Source organism: Populus alba, chromosome 1 (assembly GCF_005239225.2).
Source record: "Populus alba chromosome 1, ASM523922v2, whole genome shotgun sequence".
Taxonomy (NCBI): domain Eukaryota; kingdom Viridiplantae; phylum Streptophyta; class Magnoliopsida; order Malpighiales; family Salicaceae; genus Populus; species Populus alba.
Genome location: NC_133284.1, coordinates 46,592,500 through 46,615,000, shown reverse-complemented (window position 1 = coordinate 46,615,000; position 22,501 = coordinate 46,592,500). Strand labels below are relative to the sequence as shown.

The window sequence follows — 22,501 nt, the reverse complement described above, 5'->3', positions numbered from 1 at the left end:
ATTACAATTTGGTAAGGGATTAGTGAATGGAGGCACACCTTTTACAGCATCATGCTTTTTTATATTGAGCATTCGTTGTTGATGACAATGTCCCAACCTCTTATGCCATACTTCTATGTCATTTAGCTTTGTTGAAAAAGTTGTGTGCTACTCCTCAAACAGTAGAAATGAAAAACTTTTGCCTCTTATCCTGGCTTGCAATATTTTTTATCTAACAACATCAAAGATATAACAAAATTGATTTTCAAAAATTACTTTCATACCTTTCTCTATTAATTGCCCAACACTTAACAAATTCTAATCTATATCAAGTACATAGAGAACATCAAAAATTGTTTTTGTACCTAAGTTTGTTGTGATGGCAACTGTCCCTTTTCCTTTAGCTGCTATATAGTCACCATTGCCAATTCTAACTTTAACAACTTTAGTAGATTACAAATTTCTGAAGAGACCTAGATCAAAAGTCATGTGGTTTGTGCAACCACTATCAATTAGTCAGTGATCTGAGGAGGTTTGAACTGAAAAACACATGGCTACAAACATCTGATCTACATCATCTTGATTGGGGACTTGCGCATCTTCTTCTTATTTCTGAGGTTTTGTCCTGCAGATAATTGCTTCATGTCCCATTTGGTTACATTTGCTACACCTTACACCAGGTCTCTTCCAACACTTGTATGGTGGATGACCTATCTTGTTACAATGTTTACATGGTGGAAACTTTCTCTTAAGAAATTTTCTTTTGCTTTGAAATTGACTGGCAGTAATCTTGTTGTTGTTTGAAGCCTGGTTTTTTTTTTTTTTTTTTAAGAACTTCTTTTCATAATCAGGATACTTGGCTTGTAAAGCACCTCATGTAACACAGTCTTGTCTCATAAGTCTTCTTTACTCCTGAGCTTATAAGGCATTTAAAATTTCTGCCAATGTAATTTTTGACAAATCTTTTGTATTCTCTAATGTAGTAATTGAAGCTTCATATTTTTCTAGTACTATAACCAGAATTTTTTCAACAATCCTAGAGTCTGTAAATGATGTTCCCAGCAAGCTAACTATGTTTACAATTCCAAACAATCTATCTGAGTATTCTTTTATAGTCTCAGGTTCCTTTATTATTTGCAGCTCAAACTCTCGTATGAAGTTGAGACTTTGCATTCCACAAATTCGTTCATCTCCTACATATTCCTTCTTCAAATAATCTCAAACATCTTTCGTTGATTTAAGAGACATAATTTTGGTGAAAATGGTTGTTGAAACAGCAGCAAACAAGCATGCTTTTGCTTTTGATTTCCATGTTTTTCTTTCTTTGTGATTTTTGATCTGAGCCACAGTTGGATTGTTTGGCAGCGGATGAACTTCATAATCTTCTTCCACGACTTCCCATAAATCTAAAGTCTCCAAAAACATCTCCATTCTCATTGCCCAGAGTTGATAGTTTCTCCATTAAAGATAGGAGAAGAGATGTGAGAAAAACTTGCTTCAGTCTCAATTACAGGTCCCTCAAGAAAATCGCTCTGATATCAATTGAAAGTGTTTTAAGTGTTTGAGTGTTTAAATGTAGAGATAACGTAGAAGTGAATTAAACTAGCAACTTATTGCTACTGTTTTATTAAAAATAAAAGGAATAAATAACTTGATAGTCACACCAATCTTTACATTTATATAGAAATAAAACAAATTGAAATGCTAACTTATAGAAATGTATCATGCCATTATCTGTTAACAAACTAACAGATTAACAATCTTCTAGAGACTAGATTATTGAATGTTGGAAAGGAGACGTGCAGCCATCAGGAATTCAAAGTCCTTAAGATTATTATTTTGATAAAAACAGTAAAAAAAAAAATTAAAGAAGAAATGCATGTATTAAGATAATTAATACCCCAGATTTTGACTAATTAGAAATCTAGAATGTTTTGTGGTCAGTTTGGTTCATTAAATCAACATGGAATTTAGTGTTAGGTAGTTGCTTTGTGGGAGTGCTTAGACATTAAGGGAGAAATCATTTTAAAGTGGAGAAAATATGTCATTACTTTTCAAATGCTTAAAATAAGATACATGCTCAGAACTTTTCCAAAGTCAACTTGAGCCAACAATCAGCAAATGAATATAATAAAAATTTCAAAATAGTAAAATAAACAAAGATAGAGAACTGCGGTTTTAACTTTTATCTATACGTAGAAGAAACGGAGCCTAAGATCCAATTGTCATGCCCCAACCCCAGATCCTTAACACCAGCATTAATAGAACAAGTTGTTTGATCATAACAATTAAAATGTTTCAGGAAGATGATGAGAAAATCCTCAAAATTTACTGATGGAAAAGAGAAACTAGATACATTCAGTATTTCGGTAAAGATCATTACAGGAAAGGATGTGTTCTTATCCGACACCCTTCTTTTGTCAAGTGATGTTCTACCGCGGTTCAAACACTGTAAAGCTGATGTTATTCCTAGAAGCTGATCTTATACTGCTTGATGAAGTTTCTTGTTCAGAGAAACTTCTCTCTGTGTAAAAACCAGGCTGTTTTGGCTGAGGCAATGAGATCTCACTGCTCAACATTACAACCACAGTTGACATGCTTGGCCTGTCTTCCGGTCGTTGTTGCACGCATAGAAGACCGACCTGAATGCATCTTATAACTTCAGACAAAGAGGAAGAGTCATCAATCTTTTTATTCATGAGCTCCAGTGGCCTCCCTTCATTCCAAAGTCTCCATGCCTGCACATGTACAATTCCGAAGAATAAGTTCTTATAGATGGAATTGAGCCAATTCGGCAACAAAGTAAAGGTCATGAGATTGCAAGAAAAAGTGATCAAAACTACAAAAATTTTACGCCATTATGTATGTTGAGGTCTTAGCAGAAGAGGAAATGCAACTTTACATGTTGCATGCATGTCATTCTTTATACTTACATGTCCAAGAAGGTTATGGTTGTGATCAGGGTGGAAAAATCCTCTGTTTTTCTTCGCACTCACTATCTCAAGTACTAAAACGCCAAAGCTAAAGACATCAGATTTGATTGAGAAGAGCCCATCGACCGCATACTCGGGAGACATATAGCCGCTGAAAACAACATTGAAAAGTAAAATTACACTTCATTTTCTTTCTTGGCTTTGGAAAATTTTGCAGAAATGAAGAGGAAGACAGAAGAACTAAAAAAAACGAAGTCCCAGTACACATACTATGTTCCAACAATCCTACTAGTATTCGCCTCTATTTGATCTCCCCCGAATGTTCTGGCCATGCCGAAGTCTGAAATTTTAGGGTTCATAGAATCATCTAGAAGCACATTGCTGGCCTTGAGATCCCTATGTATAATCCTCAATCTAGAGTCTTGGTGAAGATAAAGAAGCCCTCTGGCAATGCCACCAATTATGTTGAGGCGTGCTTGCCAATCAAGTATGTTTGTATTTGTTTGATCTGAAAAATTCCTCTGCAAAGTTAGTCAAATCATGACTTCTTGAAAATGTAATCCTGGGATAAGAAACAAATGTATCGAGATGTTTATAGCAGAACAAACCGAATATAAAGTTGTCCAAGCTTTTATTAGGCATGTACTCATAGATCAAAATTCTTTCATTTCCTTCGATGCAACAACCAAGAAGCTTGACAAGGTTGCGGTGCTGAAGCTTTGCAATCAATATAACTTCATTTTTGAACTCTGTTAGTCCTTGTCCAGAATCCTTTGAAAGCCTTTTCACCGCTATTTCTTGTCCGTCGCTCAATGTTCCCTGAATGATCAGCAAAAGTCAACAAACCCTCTCGTGAATTAACTTGTATTAGCAGAATATTGCGATTTTACCTTGTATACAGATCCAAAACCACCTTCTCCCAGTTTGTTTTTGAATGAAAAGCAATCTGTGGCGTATTCTATGGTGGTAAAATCGAACGCCGGTAACTCCATGCCATCGTTCCTATCGCTTTCATCCTTGTAATTCTCAATGCGGATGCTTGGCGTGAAGGCTAAATAGTTCATGATTAGTTAGCCATTAACAGATAAATTATTTGAAACAAGAATATTTAAATCTCTAAATAGATCCAGTATCCACAGTCAAGCAACAACTGATTTTGTTTTCTGATTGGCATCTGATCACATTCAATCCTTGGTTGCACACTAATTCTGTTTAACTCAACAGCAAAATTAACAGCATTTTTTTTTATGGAGCTATTATTATACCTTGTCTTCTAGGATTCCTTCTCCTCATGAACAGGATCAATCCTAGTAAAAGCACGACCACAGAAGGTATTAATATGCCAACAATGATTCTCCTAAGCTTCCTCCTGCTCGAACTTCTTTTCTTTTCATAACTACCTGAAAGATTGGGAAGACTAGTGAGTAGACAGCCTGACAAGTTCGAATATAAGCTGTGTCACTGGATGACTCTGAACTTGCAAAATCGATCTCTTTCAACATCGTTTCTAATTAGTTTCAGATATTCACATCATAAGTAATTCGAAAGAAGAAAATGAAGCAAAAGAAGAAAAACCTAAAACATGAAGAAGGAAGGAAGCATACGTAGTTCTGAAGCAGCCATTCGTATGTAGAGATCTTCCCCACCCTGCGGTAGTTGTTTAGTGTCCTTGAGCTCACTGAACCAAAGGTAGCAGCCACTTCCTCCTCCTCTAATATCTGAATTTGAGTAGGCCACACACGAACAGTTTGAAAGGCACATATCCCCACATTCATTTAGGCTCATGCTAGTGTTCACCCAGGAATCAGACATGTCTGGCAATTTGACACCAGTGTGCTTCAGAAATCCATCTCCATTATTACAACCTAATTGAGTTCGTCTAACACAACCACCAGACCAATCTTGACTGTTCCATCTGTCAGGAGTCTTGGGTACGAAACTTTCCAAGCAAGAACAAACAGCTTGGTCATTGATGCTGCAGATACCATTGACACCACACAAGGTGTAAGTGTCACACTGATCGATCTGCACTACAGAGTAAGGTGCCCAAAGATTCGTTTGAGGTATCCATGTGAGGCGCTGTGGTATGCCTGCTGGACTTATCACCAACCTTGATGGAATTGAACTGTTTAGAAGATCAAACCTGTAATAGGACTCATTGGCAGTTGAAACAAATTGTTCTCTGTACACAGTATTCGATACCGTGTCAGGGACTCCCCCCCAACGGAAACCATTCCAGGTACCGGTTCTAAACAGAATTGCAAGCCCCCTCATAAGCAGCATTTGGCTATATCCACGACCACGAGGATCCAACCGAAATGCAAAATCACCTCGAGCAGGATCATCTGAACTCTTCCAAGGTGATATATACCTATCAAGACCAGTCACCAAATTTTTTCCCCACTTCATCCCTGGAAGTAAGGTTTCACTCGGATAATCAAAACTCTGCCACAAAAAGTTATCCGGGTTGCTGTCATTCCCATCTTTTACAGCAAGATTTCCCGAATCCAAGAGCTGTACAACAGGGTTCTGGGCAGTTCTTGAGACATTAGATGACCAAACAGCATAATTAGTGCTATTGAACAGCACAAGAACTCCTTGAGCAGTTACATTTAACACTCCTAGCCGATCCACGATTGGTTTTTCTCTGTTGGCCACCCATACAGAAGTTCCAGGGGTTGTTTGTTTGTACCATATCCCCAGGTACCTATTATTTGAACTACCTGGGCTAAAAAATCCCAGTTCAAAATTTCCCTCAGCTGAAACCAAAGTTTCTCCATCTCTTATCGACTGACCAGGGGTAAGAGTCGCCGATATGGCAGAGATTCTTACAGGGGAAATCAAAAGAAAGATGCAAACAAAGACAACTCTAAATCTTTCCATAGATTTTCCCAGTAGGTTTGTTCATTTTCTTCCAACCTTTTCTATTGTACACATGATAAGGACTAGGACATAGACCAACTAAGCTTTCACCTAGAAATATCCTAGTGTATTTTACACAACTTGCAATGTAATATACCTTTTCCCTTTTAAGGAACAGCTAAACCTGGCCTCATCATGAACACTAAAATCATTATGCTGAAAAATGCAAGACAAAAACACGGTTTCTGCGCCCCATAGATTGACTTGACCATCAATATGTCAGAAATATATTACTCTTCCCTGTAATGTTAACGAAGCATATAATCATACATTGACTATTATATATGTTGAAATTCAAACTTCTTGCACCAGGTTTCCTTATTGACCCGATACCTCAAGCTGAAATTCCAGACTAGATAGCGGAGACACAAGACATCCGATAAAAGAGTTGATATAAAAAACAAGTTTTCCTCTTGTATTAATTCCATGGGATGAGTTCTGTTGCTTAACAAATTAAGGATGATGATGTTAGCAGTTGCTACCCGCCATAAAATACTTTTCTATTGCTTGTTAGGATAATAAAAAACTCGGTGTCTGCAGCCGACCATAGGCTTGTGGCATAGTCTGCAAAGTCTTGTTTTGACATTTTCAACGCTTTCCTGCAAGCAATGATTAGGGTTGTGACTGTAGAAATTTTATTGTACTCTATTGATAGCTACATAACTACAGAAATTACTCAATTAATCTATTAATAATTTGTGTGGTGGATGGCCTACCTACCCTATTTGTTCAATTAAAAATAATTTTATTATTTCTATATAGAGATATAAAAAACAATTGTAATGCTGTATAAAAAAATTATAAATTCTTCGTACAAACATACATGATAATTATTATTTTTTATATAGGAATCAATCATTTAAAATTGATGAGATTCATAGTTATCACTTATTGGCTGGCACGTCAATTTACATAGAATGTGTAATATAAAACATTTATTTTAAAATCTTCTTTTTTTCATTTTCTTTGTTGTTTAGATTTTTTTTTTTTTTTCTTTCCTTCTCTGAAGGGAACATGGAAAATTAACTGGAGGGGGTGGTCCGAATCAAATGACAGTCCCTCCCAATGCACATTTCCAACTAGGCGGGCCTTCAATTCTTAAGTCTTTTGAAAACCTAATATCTTACTGCATTAACGGTTATGTCAAGATTGTCAATTTTATTTTGTTTTGTCTGAAATAGAAGAAATATTATATATCAATTTAAAAAATAAAATAAAATGGAATAATTTTCATTTCATTTTAAATCTCGATCCGTTCCGGATTTTTCGGCTAAATTTTAACTGGAACGTTCCGGTTTTATTTCACATGTTTCATTCCATTCTTGAAAAGCCATTGAATCAAATTGAACCGTATTCAATTTAATTAATTAAATCACCCAAGTATTTCCAATAACAATGATATTAATAATAATATTAAAAATTATTATTACTATTTTCATTAACAATGATATTATTTTTTAAAAAAATTAGATTTATCACTAATATATATGATTTATATTCGTGTTGTTTTTTTCATGTTTATACTTTGTAGGAATTTGAGCAAAACAAGAGATGCTTTACATTTCATTAACCTTGATAACATTGACCTAACTTTATATTTAAAATATTTATGTTAAAAACATTTTAGTTTCATAATATTTTGATATTTTATTTAAGTTAAAGATCTGTTTAATCTTGACTATTTAGAAATATTTTAAATTTTAAAATTATATTTATTTGCCATTATGTTTGTATTGCATAATTTATTTACATAATTTATAATTAATTTATCTTGAATTTGAATTATGTTTGTTGGATATATATATATATATATATATAAAGTACAACCTCGAAATAGCACGCCAAAATACTTTGAAACTGAAACATTCCATTCCAATTAATAAAATGAAACATCTACCAAAATAGAATTGGCAACCTTATTTCATGCACCTGACTTGTGCCATGCTATGGAATTAGGCCTTGAATACTTTAAAGGTGATGTCTGAGATATATAGCCAAATTATTGTTTTTAAAATTTTTTAAAAAATATATACATATATATATTAAAAAAAATATTTTTATATTTATTTTTTATATCCTTACATTAAAATAATTTAAAAACACTAAAAAAAATATTAAGTTTTTTAAAAACAATTCAATTAAAGCACTGTCCCCAGATTAATTTTACTGCACTTTTTTCTACCCGAAATTACAATTGCAAATGCAAATGCAATCAGGAACTTATTAATTCCAGGAAATAAATAAAGAGATTTTTTAAAATGATTCAAAAATATTTTTAAAAAAATAATTTTTAAAGAAATTCAAGTTAAAACATTATCCCAAATATAGACTAAGAATCTAATTTTACTACACTTGTTCCTACCAGAAAGAAATTACGACTGCAAAATGAAATTCAGGAACCTGTTAATTTCAGGAAATAAATAAAGTGGTTTTCAAATTATTCAAAAACAATAAAAAATTAATTTAAAGAAAAAAATTAATTTTTAAAAAAAAAGTTCCAGTTAAAACACTATCCCAAATAGAGACTAAGAATCTAATTTTACTGCACTTTTTCCTACCAGACTGCAAATGCAATCCAGGAACCTATTAATTTCAGGAAACAAATAAAGTGGTTTTCAACCAAAGAAATGAAATCAAACAGTTTGCACAGCAGAATCTGAAAAAGAAAATAGAAAATGGAAATGATATCAAATTAGGAATTTCGGCACAAAAACATCTCTAGGGTACACTAATACACACATCATGCTAAAACATTTCTCAGTTCAATAAAAGATGTTTGCACAAGAAACATCTCCATTAGTCTAGCAAGCGATGATCTTCTACCGTGGTCCCAGAAATGAAACAGTGATTTCATTTGTGCAAAATGATTTTTGGTTGCTTGTTGAAGACTCTAATTCAGGTAGATTCCTTTCTGTGAAAAAACCAGGTTGCTTTGGTTGAGGCAACGAAATCCCACTGCTCAACATTACAATCACAGATGACATGTTTGGTCTGTCTTCAGGTCGTTTCTGAACACATAAAAGGCCGACATGAATGCATCTTATAATTTCAGATAAAGTAGAAGAATCTTGTTCTGGTTCATTGATTAGCTCCAGAGGCCTCCCTTCATTCCATAATCTCCATGCCTGCAAAACATCAAAACCAGTTTGTTAGACTGATCTTAAACACTTCAAGCTTCTTCTTCTACTTTTTCTAAACTTCATTTATTGTAACTCACATGTCCAAGAAGGTTGTGGTGATGATCAGGATGGTTAAAACCTCTGTTTTTCTTCCCACTGACGATCTCAAGTACTAAAACACCGAAGCTGAAGACATCTGATTTAACTGAGAAGAGCCCATCAACTGCGTATTCAGGAGACATATAGCCACTGAAAAAGAAGAAAGAAAAACAGGAAGTAGAGTGCAAATTAGCATTTCCTGTTTTACATTTGGTGACAAAAAGAGGTGTTTATATCAGCACAGAATAAGATATCTGCAGAAAAAAATAATGTCTGCATATACTCACTATGTTCCCACAATTTTGTTTGTGTTGGCCTCTGTTTGATCTCCACCAAATGTTCTGGCCATACCAAAATCTGCAATTTTCGGGTTCATATCATTATCTAGTAGCACATTGCCGGCCTTGAGATCCCTATGGATAATCCTCAACCTAGAGTCTTGATGAAGATAAAGAAGCCCTCTAGCAATTCCGCCAACAATATTGATCCAAATGCGCCAATCTGATGAATTTCTAGTTTTTTTATCTGATCAATCCCTTTACAATGTTAGTTCGATGTTGTATTAAATTTATAAAAAAATGTAATTCCAAGAGAATAATTAAATATCCGAGTTTATAGTAGAGCAGACCGAAAATGAAGTAGTCCAAGCTTTTATTCGGCATGTATTCATAAATTAATATTCTTTCATCTCCCTCAATACAGCAACCAAGAAGCTTTACAAGATTGCGATGCTGGAGTTTAGCAATCAATATAACTTCATTTTTGAACTCTGTAAGCCCTTGTCCTGAATTCTTTGAGAGCCTCTTCACTGCTACTTCTTGCCCTTCTATCAACGTTCCCTGCAAATCATCATAACAAAGTTACTACAACCTGCTATGAATGACTGCACTTAGAACTAGAAGACACTGTAACTTTTACCTTGTATACAGATCCAAAACCACCTTCTCCCAGCTTATTCCGGATTGAAAAGTAATCTGTGGCATTTGCTATAGTGCTAAGATCAAATGTTGGCAACTCCATGTCTTCTTTCCTCTGATCTTCATCTTCGTAATTCTGCAGGTGGCTGGTTTTCATGTTTGCTAAATAGTTGGAGATTCATTAGGCCTTGGCAGATCAACTATTTCAGAGAAAAGATTCTTAACTCTATGTGCATATAATCACAGTGAAGCAGTGACTTTATTTATTTGTTTGTATTTGTTTTTTTTTTTCCCCGAAGGGTAAGGGTTATCCTTAGCTTGGGCATCAACAAAGACTACATCCCTTCCCTGGGGGCGCCACCCCCACATCAACTTGCTGGCCTCAAGATTGGAATCCAAGAAGTTGAGGAAGGGAGCGTAGCTCCTTAACCACCAGGTCCTTTGGGATTAATTTTTTTGTATTTGTTATTTATAATATCTTCCATTTCCTGTCTGAAAATACTGTCCAGTTTATACAACACAAATAAATATATAAAAAAAAATTTGATTGAGATAATTTACCTTGCTTTCTAAGTTTCTTTCTCCTTGCATACAGGATAAATGCTAGTACGAGGACTCCCACGATGGTAATTATGGTGCCAACTATTATTCCCACTTGCTTCTTGTCGGAGCTTCTGTTTTTTTCAATATTATCTGTTTCATATAAAGAACTTCAAATTAAAACATTTTATGAAAGTGTGAATGGAATAAGTAGTAGTAAAAGTAGTAGCAGAGCGGAGGCAGAAGAAGAAGAAGTACACATCTCCGAAGCAGCTATTCGTATATAGAGATCTTGCCCGCCTGTAGTGAGTTCTCTTGTGTCAATCAGCTCGTCGAACCAAAGCAAGCAGCCCCTCCCTCCTCCTCTAATATCTGAATTTGCATAAGCCACACAGGAGCAGTTCTTCAAACATAAATCCTCACATTCCTTGAGGGCTTTGCTAGTATCCTCCCAGGATTTGATCATGTCTGGCAATTTCACTCCCCCGTGCGGCAGAAATCGATCTCCTTTATCGCAGTCTAGTTTAGTCCTTCTAACACATCCGTCAGACCACTCTTGTATACTCCAATCTTTTGGAGATTTGGGTATGAACCCTTCCAAGCATGCACAAACAGGTTGTTTATTGACGTTGCAACTTCCATAGGCACCACACAAAGCATAATCATCACACTGGTCGAGAAGAACTGCAGAGAAACGAGCCCAACTATTTGTTCGAGTGATCCATGTGAAGCGCTGTGCTATACCTGAACTGCTCATCACAATTCTGGATGCGACTGAACTGTTTATCAGATCAAACTTGTAATACATCTCTGTTGCAGTTGAAACGAATCCATATGTGTATAACATATTAGGTTCCAGTTGAGGAGTTCCTGTCCATCTGTAGCCATTCCATGTTCCTGTTCGATAAAGTATTGTAGGCCCTCTCATAAGCAACATTTGTGCATTCCCTCGAGGATCTATACGGAATGTGAATTCTCCTTGAGCAGGGTCATTTGAACTCTTCCATGATGATAAATACCTATCAAGACCAGTTACCGTATTTCTTCCCCACTTCATGCCTGGAAGTAAGGTGTCACCTGGATAATCAAAACTCTGCCACAAAAAGTTCTCCGAGTTGTCATTTATGTCTTTTACGACAAGATTGCCAGAATCCAGGAGCTTCATGACTGGGTTCTGGGCAGTTCTGGAAGCATTGGAAGACCAAATAGCATCCTTGGAGCTATTAAGAAGACTAAGAATGCCTTGGCCAGTGATAATCAAAGCTCCTGAGCTATCGTTGAGTGGTGTTTCTCTGTTGGCTACCCAAACAACAGTCCCAGCAGATATTTTTTGGTACCATATCCCCACGTATCGACCTTTTGAAATACCTGGACTAAAAAATCCCAGTTCAAAACTTCCATCTGCTGAGACTAAAAGATCTCCATCTCGAATGGACTGACCAGGAGTAAGAGTATCTGTAGATGCTCTTATGGCAGAAATCAATAGAAATGTATGAACAAAGAGAATTCTAAAGCCAGATATTGATTTTCCCATGCTCTTGCTTCTTATTATATTATTACAGGCATCTTGTACGGAAGAGTAGAAGAGCAGGCAAGGCCATGGGGTCAGGTAAGAAAGGATATAGAGTGCGTCTTCGTAGTTAGACTTGGCACAAGTATTTGATAATTAATATTTCCAAATTTTCCGGAGGAATTGCAGTTTGTCAATGATCAATATACCCTTACCAATTTTCCAGGGCCAAAGAGTCATTTGTTCTAGCAGTCAACATGATTTAAAATATCTGGGATTCCTTAACAAGCTTGGAAATAATTAAGAATTGTTAACATCATTGAAGACATTTCCGTCCATGCTACTAGGGACCATACACATTAACAGCGAACCTGTTATAATGAGGTTCCCAGAATTATACGACACCTAAATTTCCAGAAAGAAAAGTCCAATAATTAATTCATCATCTTTCCATAGGTGTATTTTGATCTCATGTGGATCACTGGTATCAACCTTGCTGCCAGGCATGAAAGCTCATAATGCATGATTGTAGAGGTGAGTATTTTCATTTCGGTATAGTTTTTGATAAAAAAAATAAAAAAAAATAAAAAAAAACCAATTCAGGTTTAGTTCGGTTCAATTTTTTAAAGAGAATAATCAACAAGACCTATTTGTTTTTTAGTGAGTTTGTTGGGGTTTTAATTTTAGATATTCAATAACATATATAAATACAATCACAGAAACAAAATAAAAAAGTTGAAGAAGATTTGAACTTATTCAAACATCTTTTATATTATAAAAAATTATTTTATAAAAAACATATTCATGAGGGTTGATTTTTATTAAGAAATCATATTATAAAAAACATTTTTTTATATTGTTAATGAGGATTCGGTTCAATTCAATTAATTTTAGAAGCCTTAAACAGAAATCGAACCAAACTCGGTCCCGTTTGTTTACTGGAAAGCAGTTTTCTTTTGGAAAGTAAATTATTTTCTGATGTTTGGTAATATAATGAAAAATAAGTTAAAAAACACTTTCCAATAGTTGGTTATATCATAAAAAATGAACTGAAAAATAACTTATTAATGTTTTTTTTTTCAAATTTAATAAAATAATGATGAACAAATCTTACAAATTAATAAGTTGAATGAGAATGAAATTGAAAAAAAATATAATTTCTCAAATAAAATAAATAATAATCAAAATAATAGAGATGATCAAATCTAAAAAATAAAAAAAATAATAAAAGATGAAGAAATTAAAGTAATAATAATTAATATTTCATAAATTATTTCAAATAAAATAAGTAACAATCAAAAGAATGAGGACCAAATTTGATAGATAAAAAAATTCAATTAAAAAATGATAAGGGAAAAGCAAATAACAATTATAAAAATGAGGACTAAAATTAATATAAAAATTAAATTCTAAGGGATGAAATTAAAAAATAAATATTCAAAACAATATAAATATATATAGCAATCAAAAGTTTGAGGACCAAATTTGATATAATCAGCAAATAATATGATATTTTTAAATTTTTCACAAGTTCCGAAAAGTGTTTTCCGCCCAAATAAAAGGAAAACACTTTCCTGAAAACCAAGCTAAATTTTCATTTGACTTGAAAGAGTTTTCTGTTGACCAACTTTTCTAATAGCAAACAAACATAAGAAAGTTTGGAAAGAATTTTTCCGGAAACTACTTTTCTAGAAACAAATGTAGCCCTAATTTTTTTTTCCTGATTGATTTTTTTAGTTTTGTTTTTCAATTTAGTTTTTTTTGTTATTCTTTTTAGTTTTCTCAATTTAATCAATTTTTTACTTATTTCTACGTGATTGTTTGAGCCTTTCCACGACTTGTTAATAGTTTGACAAGATGATTAGACTTGGCTACTAGTTGATGAGTTTACGAAGTGACTTGCACGCTTTCCTACAGAAAACAAGTTTTCTATGGAAATAAAAGACCCTCCAACGTTTAAGTTATTAGGTGTAGGAGATGAATAATGTATGGAACAAGAGATGTAGCAAAGTGTATATAGGAGGGGGAAAGTGCGCAAGAGTATACTTAGGAGGGGAGTGGTGTGTGTAGGTTGTAAGCTAAGTTGTTATTATTGGATTTACCAAAACTTGTAGACACAAGGAAAAAAGTAATTTAAAGTAGGGGTGAGCATTTTTGGTTCGGTTCGGTTTTGAACTGAAAAAAACAACCAAACTGGTTCTCTCTTTTTTAAAAAAAAAAAAAACCAAAACCGAGTCAAACCGACCGGTTTCGATCCTGTCCGGTTCAGTTTTTCATTTCAAAAAACCGAGACAACCTATATGCAAACGAATTAAAAGCCAAAAACCAACACCATTGATTTCATTCCAAATCCAAAACTCTGCTATAAATCAAAACCCAAAATTTCTTGCAAAATAAACATGGTTTTTCCTATATTTTTCAAATACTCAAATGCTAAAAATCCAAACCTGATTTTTTAAAATCAAAACCCCAAATCTTCTTATACAAATAAATCTTATCTTCCCTGCAATTAAAAGAAAATCCAGAAGCAAAAAAACAAAACCCATGTTTTTATATATAAAAAAAATCAAAACTCAAACCAGTTCTATATCAGGGGGAGGGAGAGGGGGAGGGAGAGAAAGAGGTGAGAGGGGGCTGCTGGGAGGGAGAGGGAGAGAAAGAGGGAGAGGGGGCTGCGGCTAGGGTTACTGGAGAGGGAGAGAAAGAGGGAGAGGGAGAGGGGGAGGGGAGAGGGGGCTGCTGGGAGGGGGAGGGGGAGAGGAGAGGGGGTTGCGGCTAGGGTTGGAGAGAAAGAGTGAGAGGAGGGGATAATTTTTCTATTTATAGTGCTTTTTTTTTAATCGGTTCGGTTCGGTCCGAGTTAACCGGTTCCTGCATTACAAAATCAAAAACCGAACCGAACCGGGATTTTTTCTAACTATTCTAATCGGGTTTTTTTTCGGTTCGGTTTTTTCGGTTAATTTTTTCTCGGTTTATTCGGTTTTCTGGTATTTTTGCACACCCCTAATTTAAAGTGTGTTATTTTAGAGTTTCAAAGATCATGTTAAACAATCAAAGTTGTTTAGGGTCTAATTAAAAATTACTTAAAGTTCAGATTTTTTTTTATAATGTTTGATTAACTTCTTCAAAACTAAGTTATTACAAATTACAAGTATTTCAAGTGTCAAACCTCTAATAATAATATATGCAAATCTTATAGAACCCTTTTAAAAGAGAAAGAGATCGTTATGTCTTAAATGCTATTTGTTTCTTTTCTCTACTCTAGCTATCTATATAGGTGGACTATATATATATATATATATATATATATATATATATATATATATATATATGTTATATGTAGAAAATATGAGGTGTAACATTCTCTTTATAGGAAAAACTTGGTAACTCTATAAATGGTAAAATATCACTTTGTCCTCTCAATAATATTACATATTATTTCAAGATAGTTTTAAAATTTTATTTAATTAAGTCCCTTCTTGATTTTTTTTTATATTTAAAATTGTAATTTTCTTTATTAATTACATTCTAGTATTCAATTTCTAAAATTTATTTATAATCGAGTTATACTTGATTAATCATTTCAGTTTAACCGTAAACCATTGAGTTTCTAATATATTGGATCAAATATATATAATAATCCTGGCTTTAGCACAGTATCCAGAAACAATTTTTCACATATAACTTAAGAATTATCTATCTAGCTTCAAGCTCGGCTATGGAAAGTGCATTTTCTGTATAATGTTCTTCCATACCAAAACTTCGTTCTATGAAGAAACCAGGCTGCTTGGATTGAGGCAGGACACCTCCCTCACTTTCCAACATGAAAATCACAAATGACATTGCTGGCCTGTCTTCAGTGAGCTTTTGGACACACATTACGCCCACCTGAATACACCCTAGTACGTGAGATTCGACACATAAATCTACGAAACATGTATCCATTAGTTCCAAGGCCATAGCAACCATGCTTGAATCATTACAATGTATTTAGTCATTTAACATGAAATTATGAGAGGGAGAGCTCATAAGAACTTTTCCTACTTGCATGTCCTAGGAGATTGTGGCTGTGATCCGAGTGAGTAGATGTTCGATTTCTTTTCCCGCTTGCTATCTCTAACAGAAGCATGCCAAGCTAAAAATGTCCGACTTCACGGAGAAGGTGCCATCAATGGCATATTAACGAGACATATAGCCACTGCAAGAAAAAATCAAATGTAAGTTTTTGTCAATAAAGCAAGCATGAGATGAATAACAACAGAACTTACTATGTTCCAACTTCTCTCTTTGTTTTTCCTTCTTGATCGTCACCAGAAATTCTTGCCAAGCCCAAATCTGATATTTTGGCATTCAATTTGGTGTCTAGCAAAATATTGTTGGGCTTGAGATCCCTGTGAACAATTTGAAGTTTTGAATCTTGATGGAGATACAGAAGTCCTCTCGCTATACCCAAAACAACGTTGAAACGCTCTTTCCATGCCCAATAATGCGCTTCTAGTATGATCTGCACATCATTTCCACCCCTGTAAGATACTGAATCATATACGCTATAGCTTTGGAAGCATTAAGAGTTAAGATCAAATAAACAGAGAAAGGGTCGAGGATAAGAATTTCACACCTAAAGGATCGAGGATTGGAATTTCACCCCTATTAAATCACATGATCATGTTAGTTTAGATTCACGAATAGTATTATATATGCTCATGGAAGATATTTGTGACTTGACAGACAGCGAAAGGGTCAACAGGCACGAACCAAATATAAAGTAATCCAAGCTCTTATTGGCCATATACTCGTAGATTAGCATCCTTTCTTCTACTTGTATGCAGATTCCCAAGAGCCCTTCAAGATTCCGATGTTGGAGTTTGGCAATTAAAACTACTTCACTCCTGAACTCTTCAGCACCCTGCTTTGAATTCTTTGACACCTTCTTCACTGCTATTTCTTGCCCTGATAAAGGTTGACCCTGCAAATTCAAAAAGGAAAATTCATGTTTATTTTTCTACTTTTGAATTTCACAAGGCATCCCTTTTGTTTACTGCTTGCTAGAGTGCATGTATAGCTTGTTTATGTTTGCTAGTGTGCATGTATAAGCTTGTTTACCTTATAAACATGACCGAATCCACCTTCTCCAAGTACATTAGCTTGAGAAAAATTATTCGTGGCATTAGCGATTGTAGCCAATTCAAACAGAGGTACGTCTACTTCCTCCTTTGGCTTTCCCCGACTATAGAATGGATAGGTGACATTAAGATTGAAGAGAGAGAGAGAGAGAGAGAGAGAGAAGTAAGAAACTACTTTCCAAAATGTTCCTCTGTCAAAGGAAGCTATTGGAAGAGTAGAAAATGACTAAGGTTGCATAAATGTTTTTGTTTTCTTCCTACTTATGCAGAATACCAAGCCCAAAAAAATACTGCAGAGGTGGTGGAAATGAAACCCCTATAATTATCTTCAGCCTTCTCGTCTTATTTGAGCTGTCGGCCGATTCTATAAAAAGAATGGAAAAGAAAAAACATTTGTAAAAAGAAATTATTCTTCTTTCTTTATCTATTTATAGTTAATTTCTGGTTTCATTTGTCAAAAACTCTATTTCAACAGGGGAGACAGGTGACAAGTAAAATCAAGCAGATTACTTGTGCTTTGCATTTGTTTTATGCTTCTACTCTTTAAATAGCTTTGGAATGCAAGGAGTTAGCATCTTATAGCTTACCGAATTTTGAAATTTGCACTCATATTATGAAAAAACCATCTTAACCCAATAGCTTAAACTGTTAGGTAAGGCTCCAAGATATGATTTATATTATTCTCCAACACACCCCCTCAAGTGAAAGCCTTTGGAATTTGAAACTTGCACAAACTCACATTACCTTGTGCTTAATTTTTATCAAATAAATAAGGATGGTGAAATTTGAACTCGTGATCGCTTGTTCATCAAGACTCTGATATCATATCAAAGAATAAATTCAACTCAAAAGCTGAAGTTGTTATGTAAGGATCCAGGATATGATTTATATTATTCTCTAACATGGATATAGATATCCTCTCCTTATACCATTTTCGGTTGCTCCATGATATCAATTAGGTCCTGGAAGCACATTAAACAGACTTTGCCTCCACTGATATTCAAATTTGTGTAAGCACTGCAAGAGAAGTGTTCATACGCTCTGTCTCACATTCCTTCAGAGATATTGTAATGTTTTGAATTTAAGAGTAGGAAAAGGCAATAAAGCCCTTGAAGGCTTAAAGAGTAAGTATAATTAATTGAGGGGTATTGTGGTAATTGAACAATAGTTGATAAATATAAATAGAAAAAAAAAAACAAAGAGAGAGCTGAAATTAAGAGTAAAAAACTTGCGGGAAAAGAGAAGAAAATGGGAAGAAGAAGAAGAAGAAGAGAAAGGAGGGAAATTAGAAGGGAAATAGAAAGGAGTTGAAGGAAATAAGTTAAAAGGGTGTGTATAATATGTTATTTGAACTTTAAATTTCGGTTTTGATTAATGTTAGGGTTTTGAAGATTATGTTTAGGGTTTATTGATGAATTAATTTGAATGTTATATGGTTGATTATTGGGGATAATGGAGGAGACATGTGTAGTAGAGAAGATCCTACGCTCGCTGCAAAAGAAGTTCCATTATGTAGTGTTCACGATAGAGGAGTCATAAAATATAGATTTTCTTTCAAAACAAGATCTCATGAGAAAATTACAAGCTCATGCGAAAAGAGTCAATGAGATTCAAGAGGATGGGGGTGTACAAGCACTTTTTTAAAAGTAAGATGGTTCTGGATATTCTCTAGGAGGAAGAGGGGATTGAGGCAGCCCCAACAGATTAAATAGTCAAACAAATAAAGGGAATTGGTTGACTGGTTGATTAGCAGTAGCAATCTAAGATCCAAATTTGATAACAGGTTTGACAAATCAAAAGTTAAATGTTATGATTATCAAAAGATAGGTCATTATGCTAGGGATTGCTAGAATCTAACAAGAAGGTTAAAGAGAATGCAAATCTTATGATAAAAGAAGAGAAGGAAGCCACTCTACTACTAGTGCATAATGATATAATGCAAGATAAAGAGATCATATGGTACCTAGACAATGGAGCATGTAACCACTTGTGTGGAGACAAAGACAAGTTTATAGAGCTTGATGAAGCAATTAGTGGTAATTTCACCTTTGCAAATCATTCAATGGTTGCCATCAAAGAAATAGGTATGATTATGATTAAATTGAAATATGGAAGTCATCGATTTATTAATGATGTCTATTATATACCAACAGTGAAAAGCAACATATTAAGCTAGGGACAATTGCTAGAGAAGGGGTATAAGATTAAGATGAAATATCATACTTTGACGTTACTTGACATTAAAAGACATATGATTGCATAGGTAGTCATGACAAAGAATAAAATGCTCTTGCTAAACATAGAGACGGATATGCCTAAATGCACATGTGAAAGATGAAACTTGGCTTTGTCATATGAGACTTGGGGATGCAAACTTTGATAGCTTAAAGATGATGATAGAAAAGGAGATGTTGAAGGGTCTACCATCCATTATACATCTAAATCAGTTATAAGAAGGATGTTTAGTGGGCAAGCAATTTTGCAAGAGTTTTTCGAATGAGTCTACATCAAGAGCAAATCAACCCCTACAAGAAATACATGTCAATGTTTGTGGTCCTATCAAACCATGTTTGTTTGGTAAAAATTCATATTTTCTACTTTTTATTGATGATTATAGTAGAAAGATTTGGGTATATTTCTTAAGAGAAAAGTCTAATGTTTTTAATTGTTTTAAGAAGTTTAAAGCACTAGCTGGGAGAAAAAAAAAGTTGTTATTTTATAAAATCACTTAAGACAAATAAAGGGGTGAATTTTGTTCTAATAATTTTAATGAGTTTTGTAAAGATCATGGTATAAAGAGACTCCTAATAGTGCTCAGATCCCCATAACAAAATGGTGTGATGGAGAGAGAATAGAAGCATCCTTAACATAACGAGAAGCATGCTCAAAACGAAGAAGATGCGTAAAGAGTTTTAGGCTGAAGCTATAGATTGTGTTATCTACTTGTAAAATAGATGTCCTATTAAAAGCTTAAATGGCATGACTCAACAATAAGCATGGAGTAGAAGAAAACCAAGTGTTTCTCACTTGAAAGTTTTTGGAAACATTAGTTGTGTGCATGTAAATGATCAAAGTAAGGACCAAGCTAGATGACAAAAGCAAAAAGATGATCTTTGTGGGCTATGACCAAAAGTCTAAAGGATATAAGCTTTCCAACCCTAATGAAGGAAAGATGGTGATTGGTACAGATATTGAGTTCAATGAAGAAGGATCATGGGATTGAAAGGTAAATGATGGTGAGAAATATGATTTCTTGCCAATTCTTGATGAAGAGGAGGAAAGATATAAAGATCATCAAGAACCTATAGTCACACCTCCACAAACATCAATGAACTCAACTTCTTCTTCTTCTAGTGAAAGCTCAAGTAGTGGTATTCCACCAAGTCCACCAAGAAAGATAAGGAACCTTAATGACTTATACGAGTTAACTAATCCTATTGATAACGATGTAACACTATATTGCCACCTTGCTACATGTGATCCTATAGTGTTTGAAGAAGCAATAAATGATGAAAAGTGAAGAATTGTTATGGATGAGGAGATTGCATTGATTGAAAAAAATAACACGTGGAAATTGGTTTCTAGAACAAAAAAAAAAAAAGCTAATAGGTGTTAAATTGATCTACAAAGAAAAGAAAAATGTCAAAAGAGAAGAAGACAGTTACAAGGCGAGATTGGCAGAAAAAAGCTATAGTCATATGCAAGGAATTGATTCCAATAAAGTTTTTGCTTTAATCAATAACACTAAAGGTAAGCTACAAGAAATTGAAGACATGCAAGCTTGAAAGTTAATCTCATTTGGAAAAGTCACGAATCCGGTTAAAGGTTTAAAAACACAAACATGATTTGGAAAAATAAAATTAATGTTAAGTACAATGGTGAAACTACCTTCATCGATTTTTGGTAATGATGGAATGCAAACAAAATCAATGCTATTAAAGCAGGACATCGTGAAGAGAAAGAAAAGATGAGAGAATAATGACAGCTGATATTGAGGGGGAGTGTTGAAGTTCATTATCAACTAGGATTTAGGCTAATAAGATTTAGATTTTATAAGAGTTTTAATATTAACTAAAGGAGGAATCCTAGTTAATATATGAATCCTTGATGAGGAAGGATTTTTAATAAACTAGTTTATTAGAATTTTTATTTAATTAGAAAGTTCGATTCCTTATTAGATTAAAATTTTCTTTAAATAGTTTAATTCTTTAATTGTCTAGGACTTGAGTCCTATAAACATGCTTGTAATCTTAAGCATAATACACAAGTTGAGAAAGATAGAGAGAAAACCTAGTAAGGTATATCTTTTTAGAAAACTCTTAATAAAATATCATTCTTCTCATTCTTTTTCTTGTTCTTTAGCTTTATTCGTATGTTTATTCTTATAAATTAGCTAGCATACCCTATCTTTCTTTTTTTAAAAACAGTCCAATCCCCAGGGAAGGGTCCTTCGTAGTTCTCCATGATGTTGGGTATCTTCAAGTCCCATCCCAGCTTCATTCTGGTAAGAGTGTATCTGATGGGTGATCAAAACTCTGCCACTGATAGCTTTCCCTACTTGTGCCGTTATTATGGTCCCTCAGAACAAGGTTTCCAGAATCCAAGAGCTGTGCCTCAGGATGATCTGCTATGATTGCCGACACATTTGAAGACCAGATAACGTTCTTTTATTGGTTGAGAAGGACAATGTTCCCAACATTTCCGATTGTTAAAACTCCATAGAGATCAGTGATAGGGCTGTTCCTGTTTGCAACCCACGCAGCTGTCTCAGGGCTCTTCTTATACCATATTCCCAGGTACCTGTTCTTTGAGTTTCCACGAGAGAAGAAACCAAGCTCAAGACTTCGAGATGCAGAGATTAAAGTCTCACCATCTCTAAGAGGTAGCTTTGGAGTAATAAAATCAGCAGAAATGAAGATTTTAGCAAATATAAAAGAAATAATAATCAGAATGTTAAGAAGGGAAGGCTCTTCATTATTGTTTCTTGGTTAAAAAACGGTGCTGAACTGATCAGCTACTGTAGTCTTCTTTTGATTGCCACTGTTAGAAGCCCATGTCATTTTTCCTTTATTAAATTTCTGATTGGCTTGCTTTCTCACTAAATAAAATGAACAATTTTCATTTTTCTTTCCAAGAAAGCCAGAGCTGTTGACCTGTTGCATTGGAGCACTCTAGCAGCAATGCAGGGAATTGAATTTGGAGGATTACACTAACCATACAATTTAATTTGTTCTTATAATCTAAAAGGAAATGGGAAATTGTTTATGTTTAATTTATTTTCTCATTATTTGGTTAATATATATTTTTTAAGTTACAAATACTAAATGTTTGAGTCCTTCCTTTCCGTCCCTCCAATTGA

The 22,501-nt window shown here is 34.3% G+C and overlaps 2 protein-coding genes and 1 pseudogene across 2 annotated transcripts; all 3 read right to left on the bottom strand.

Annotated features, from left to right (window-relative positions):
- Nucleotides 1-2,286: 2,286 nt before the first annotated feature.
- LOC118058577 (G-type lectin S-receptor-like serine/threonine-protein kinase At4g27290) lies at nucleotides 2,287-5,950 on the bottom strand. Its single transcript, XM_035071291.2, has 7 exons — nucleotides 4,517-5,950; nucleotides 4,178-4,312; nucleotides 3,803-3,963; nucleotides 3,521-3,731; nucleotides 3,183-3,420; nucleotides 2,913-3,063; nucleotides 2,287-2,717 (listed from the first exon to the last, which is right to left on the bottom strand). Exons 1-7 carry the CDS (start codon nucleotides 5,793-5,795, stop codon nucleotides 2,412-2,414), a joined length of 2,481 nt encoding a protein of 826 aa, XP_034927182.1. The 5' UTR covers nucleotides 5,796-5,950; the 3' UTR covers nucleotides 2,287-2,411.
- A 2,541-nt stretch (nucleotides 5,951-8,491) lies between these two features.
- LOC118058619 (G-type lectin S-receptor-like serine/threonine-protein kinase At4g27290) lies at nucleotides 8,492-12,186 on the bottom strand. Its single transcript, XM_035071343.2, has 7 exons — nucleotides 10,768-12,186; nucleotides 10,531-10,662; nucleotides 9,971-10,131; nucleotides 9,681-9,891; nucleotides 9,340-9,577; nucleotides 9,052-9,202; nucleotides 8,492-8,959 (listed from the first exon to the last, which is right to left on the bottom strand). The coding sequence occupies exons 1-7, from the start codon at nucleotides 12,041-12,043 to the stop codon at nucleotides 8,654-8,656; spliced, it is 2,475 nt and encodes an 824-aa protein (XP_034927234.1). The 5' UTR covers nucleotides 12,044-12,186; the 3' UTR covers nucleotides 8,492-8,653.
- Nucleotides 12,187-15,715: 3,529 nt separating this feature from the next.
- On the bottom strand, nucleotides 15,716-22,202 carry LOC118058576 (G-type lectin S-receptor-like serine/threonine-protein kinase SD1-1; annotated as a pseudogene).
- Between the last annotated feature and the right edge of the window lie 299 nt (nucleotides 22,203-22,501).

What these genes read in the sequence shown, in the direction of transcription:
- LOC118058577 (XM_035071291.2), bottom strand. Translation starts at nt 5,795, where the DNA reads ATGGAAAGATTTAGAGTTGTCTTTGTTTGCATCTTTCTTTTGATTTCC. An exon ending in AAGGAATCCTAGAAGACAAG is followed by an intron (nt 3,964 to 4,177) that starts GTATAATAATAG and finishes TGAACTATTTAG; the next exon opens with CCTTCACGCCAAGCATCCGC. An exon ending in CTTGGACAACTTTATATTCG is followed by an intron (nt 3,421 to 3,520) that starts GTTTGTTCTGCT and finishes GGAATTTTTCAG; the next exon opens with ATCAAACAAATACAAACATA.
- LOC118058619 (XM_035071343.2), bottom strand. Translation starts at nt 12,043, where the DNA reads ATGGGAAAATCAATATCTGGCTTTAGAATTCTCTTTGTTCATACATTT. An exon ending in AATAGCTGCTTCGGAGATGT is followed by an intron (nt 10,663 to 10,767) that starts GTACTTCTTCTT and finishes TATATGAAACAG; the next exon opens with ATAATATTGAAAAAAACAGA. An exon ending in CTTGGACTACTTCATTTTCG is followed by an intron (nt 9,578 to 9,680) that starts GTCTGCTCTACT and finishes GGGATTGATCAG; the next exon opens with ATAAAAAAACTAGAAATTCA.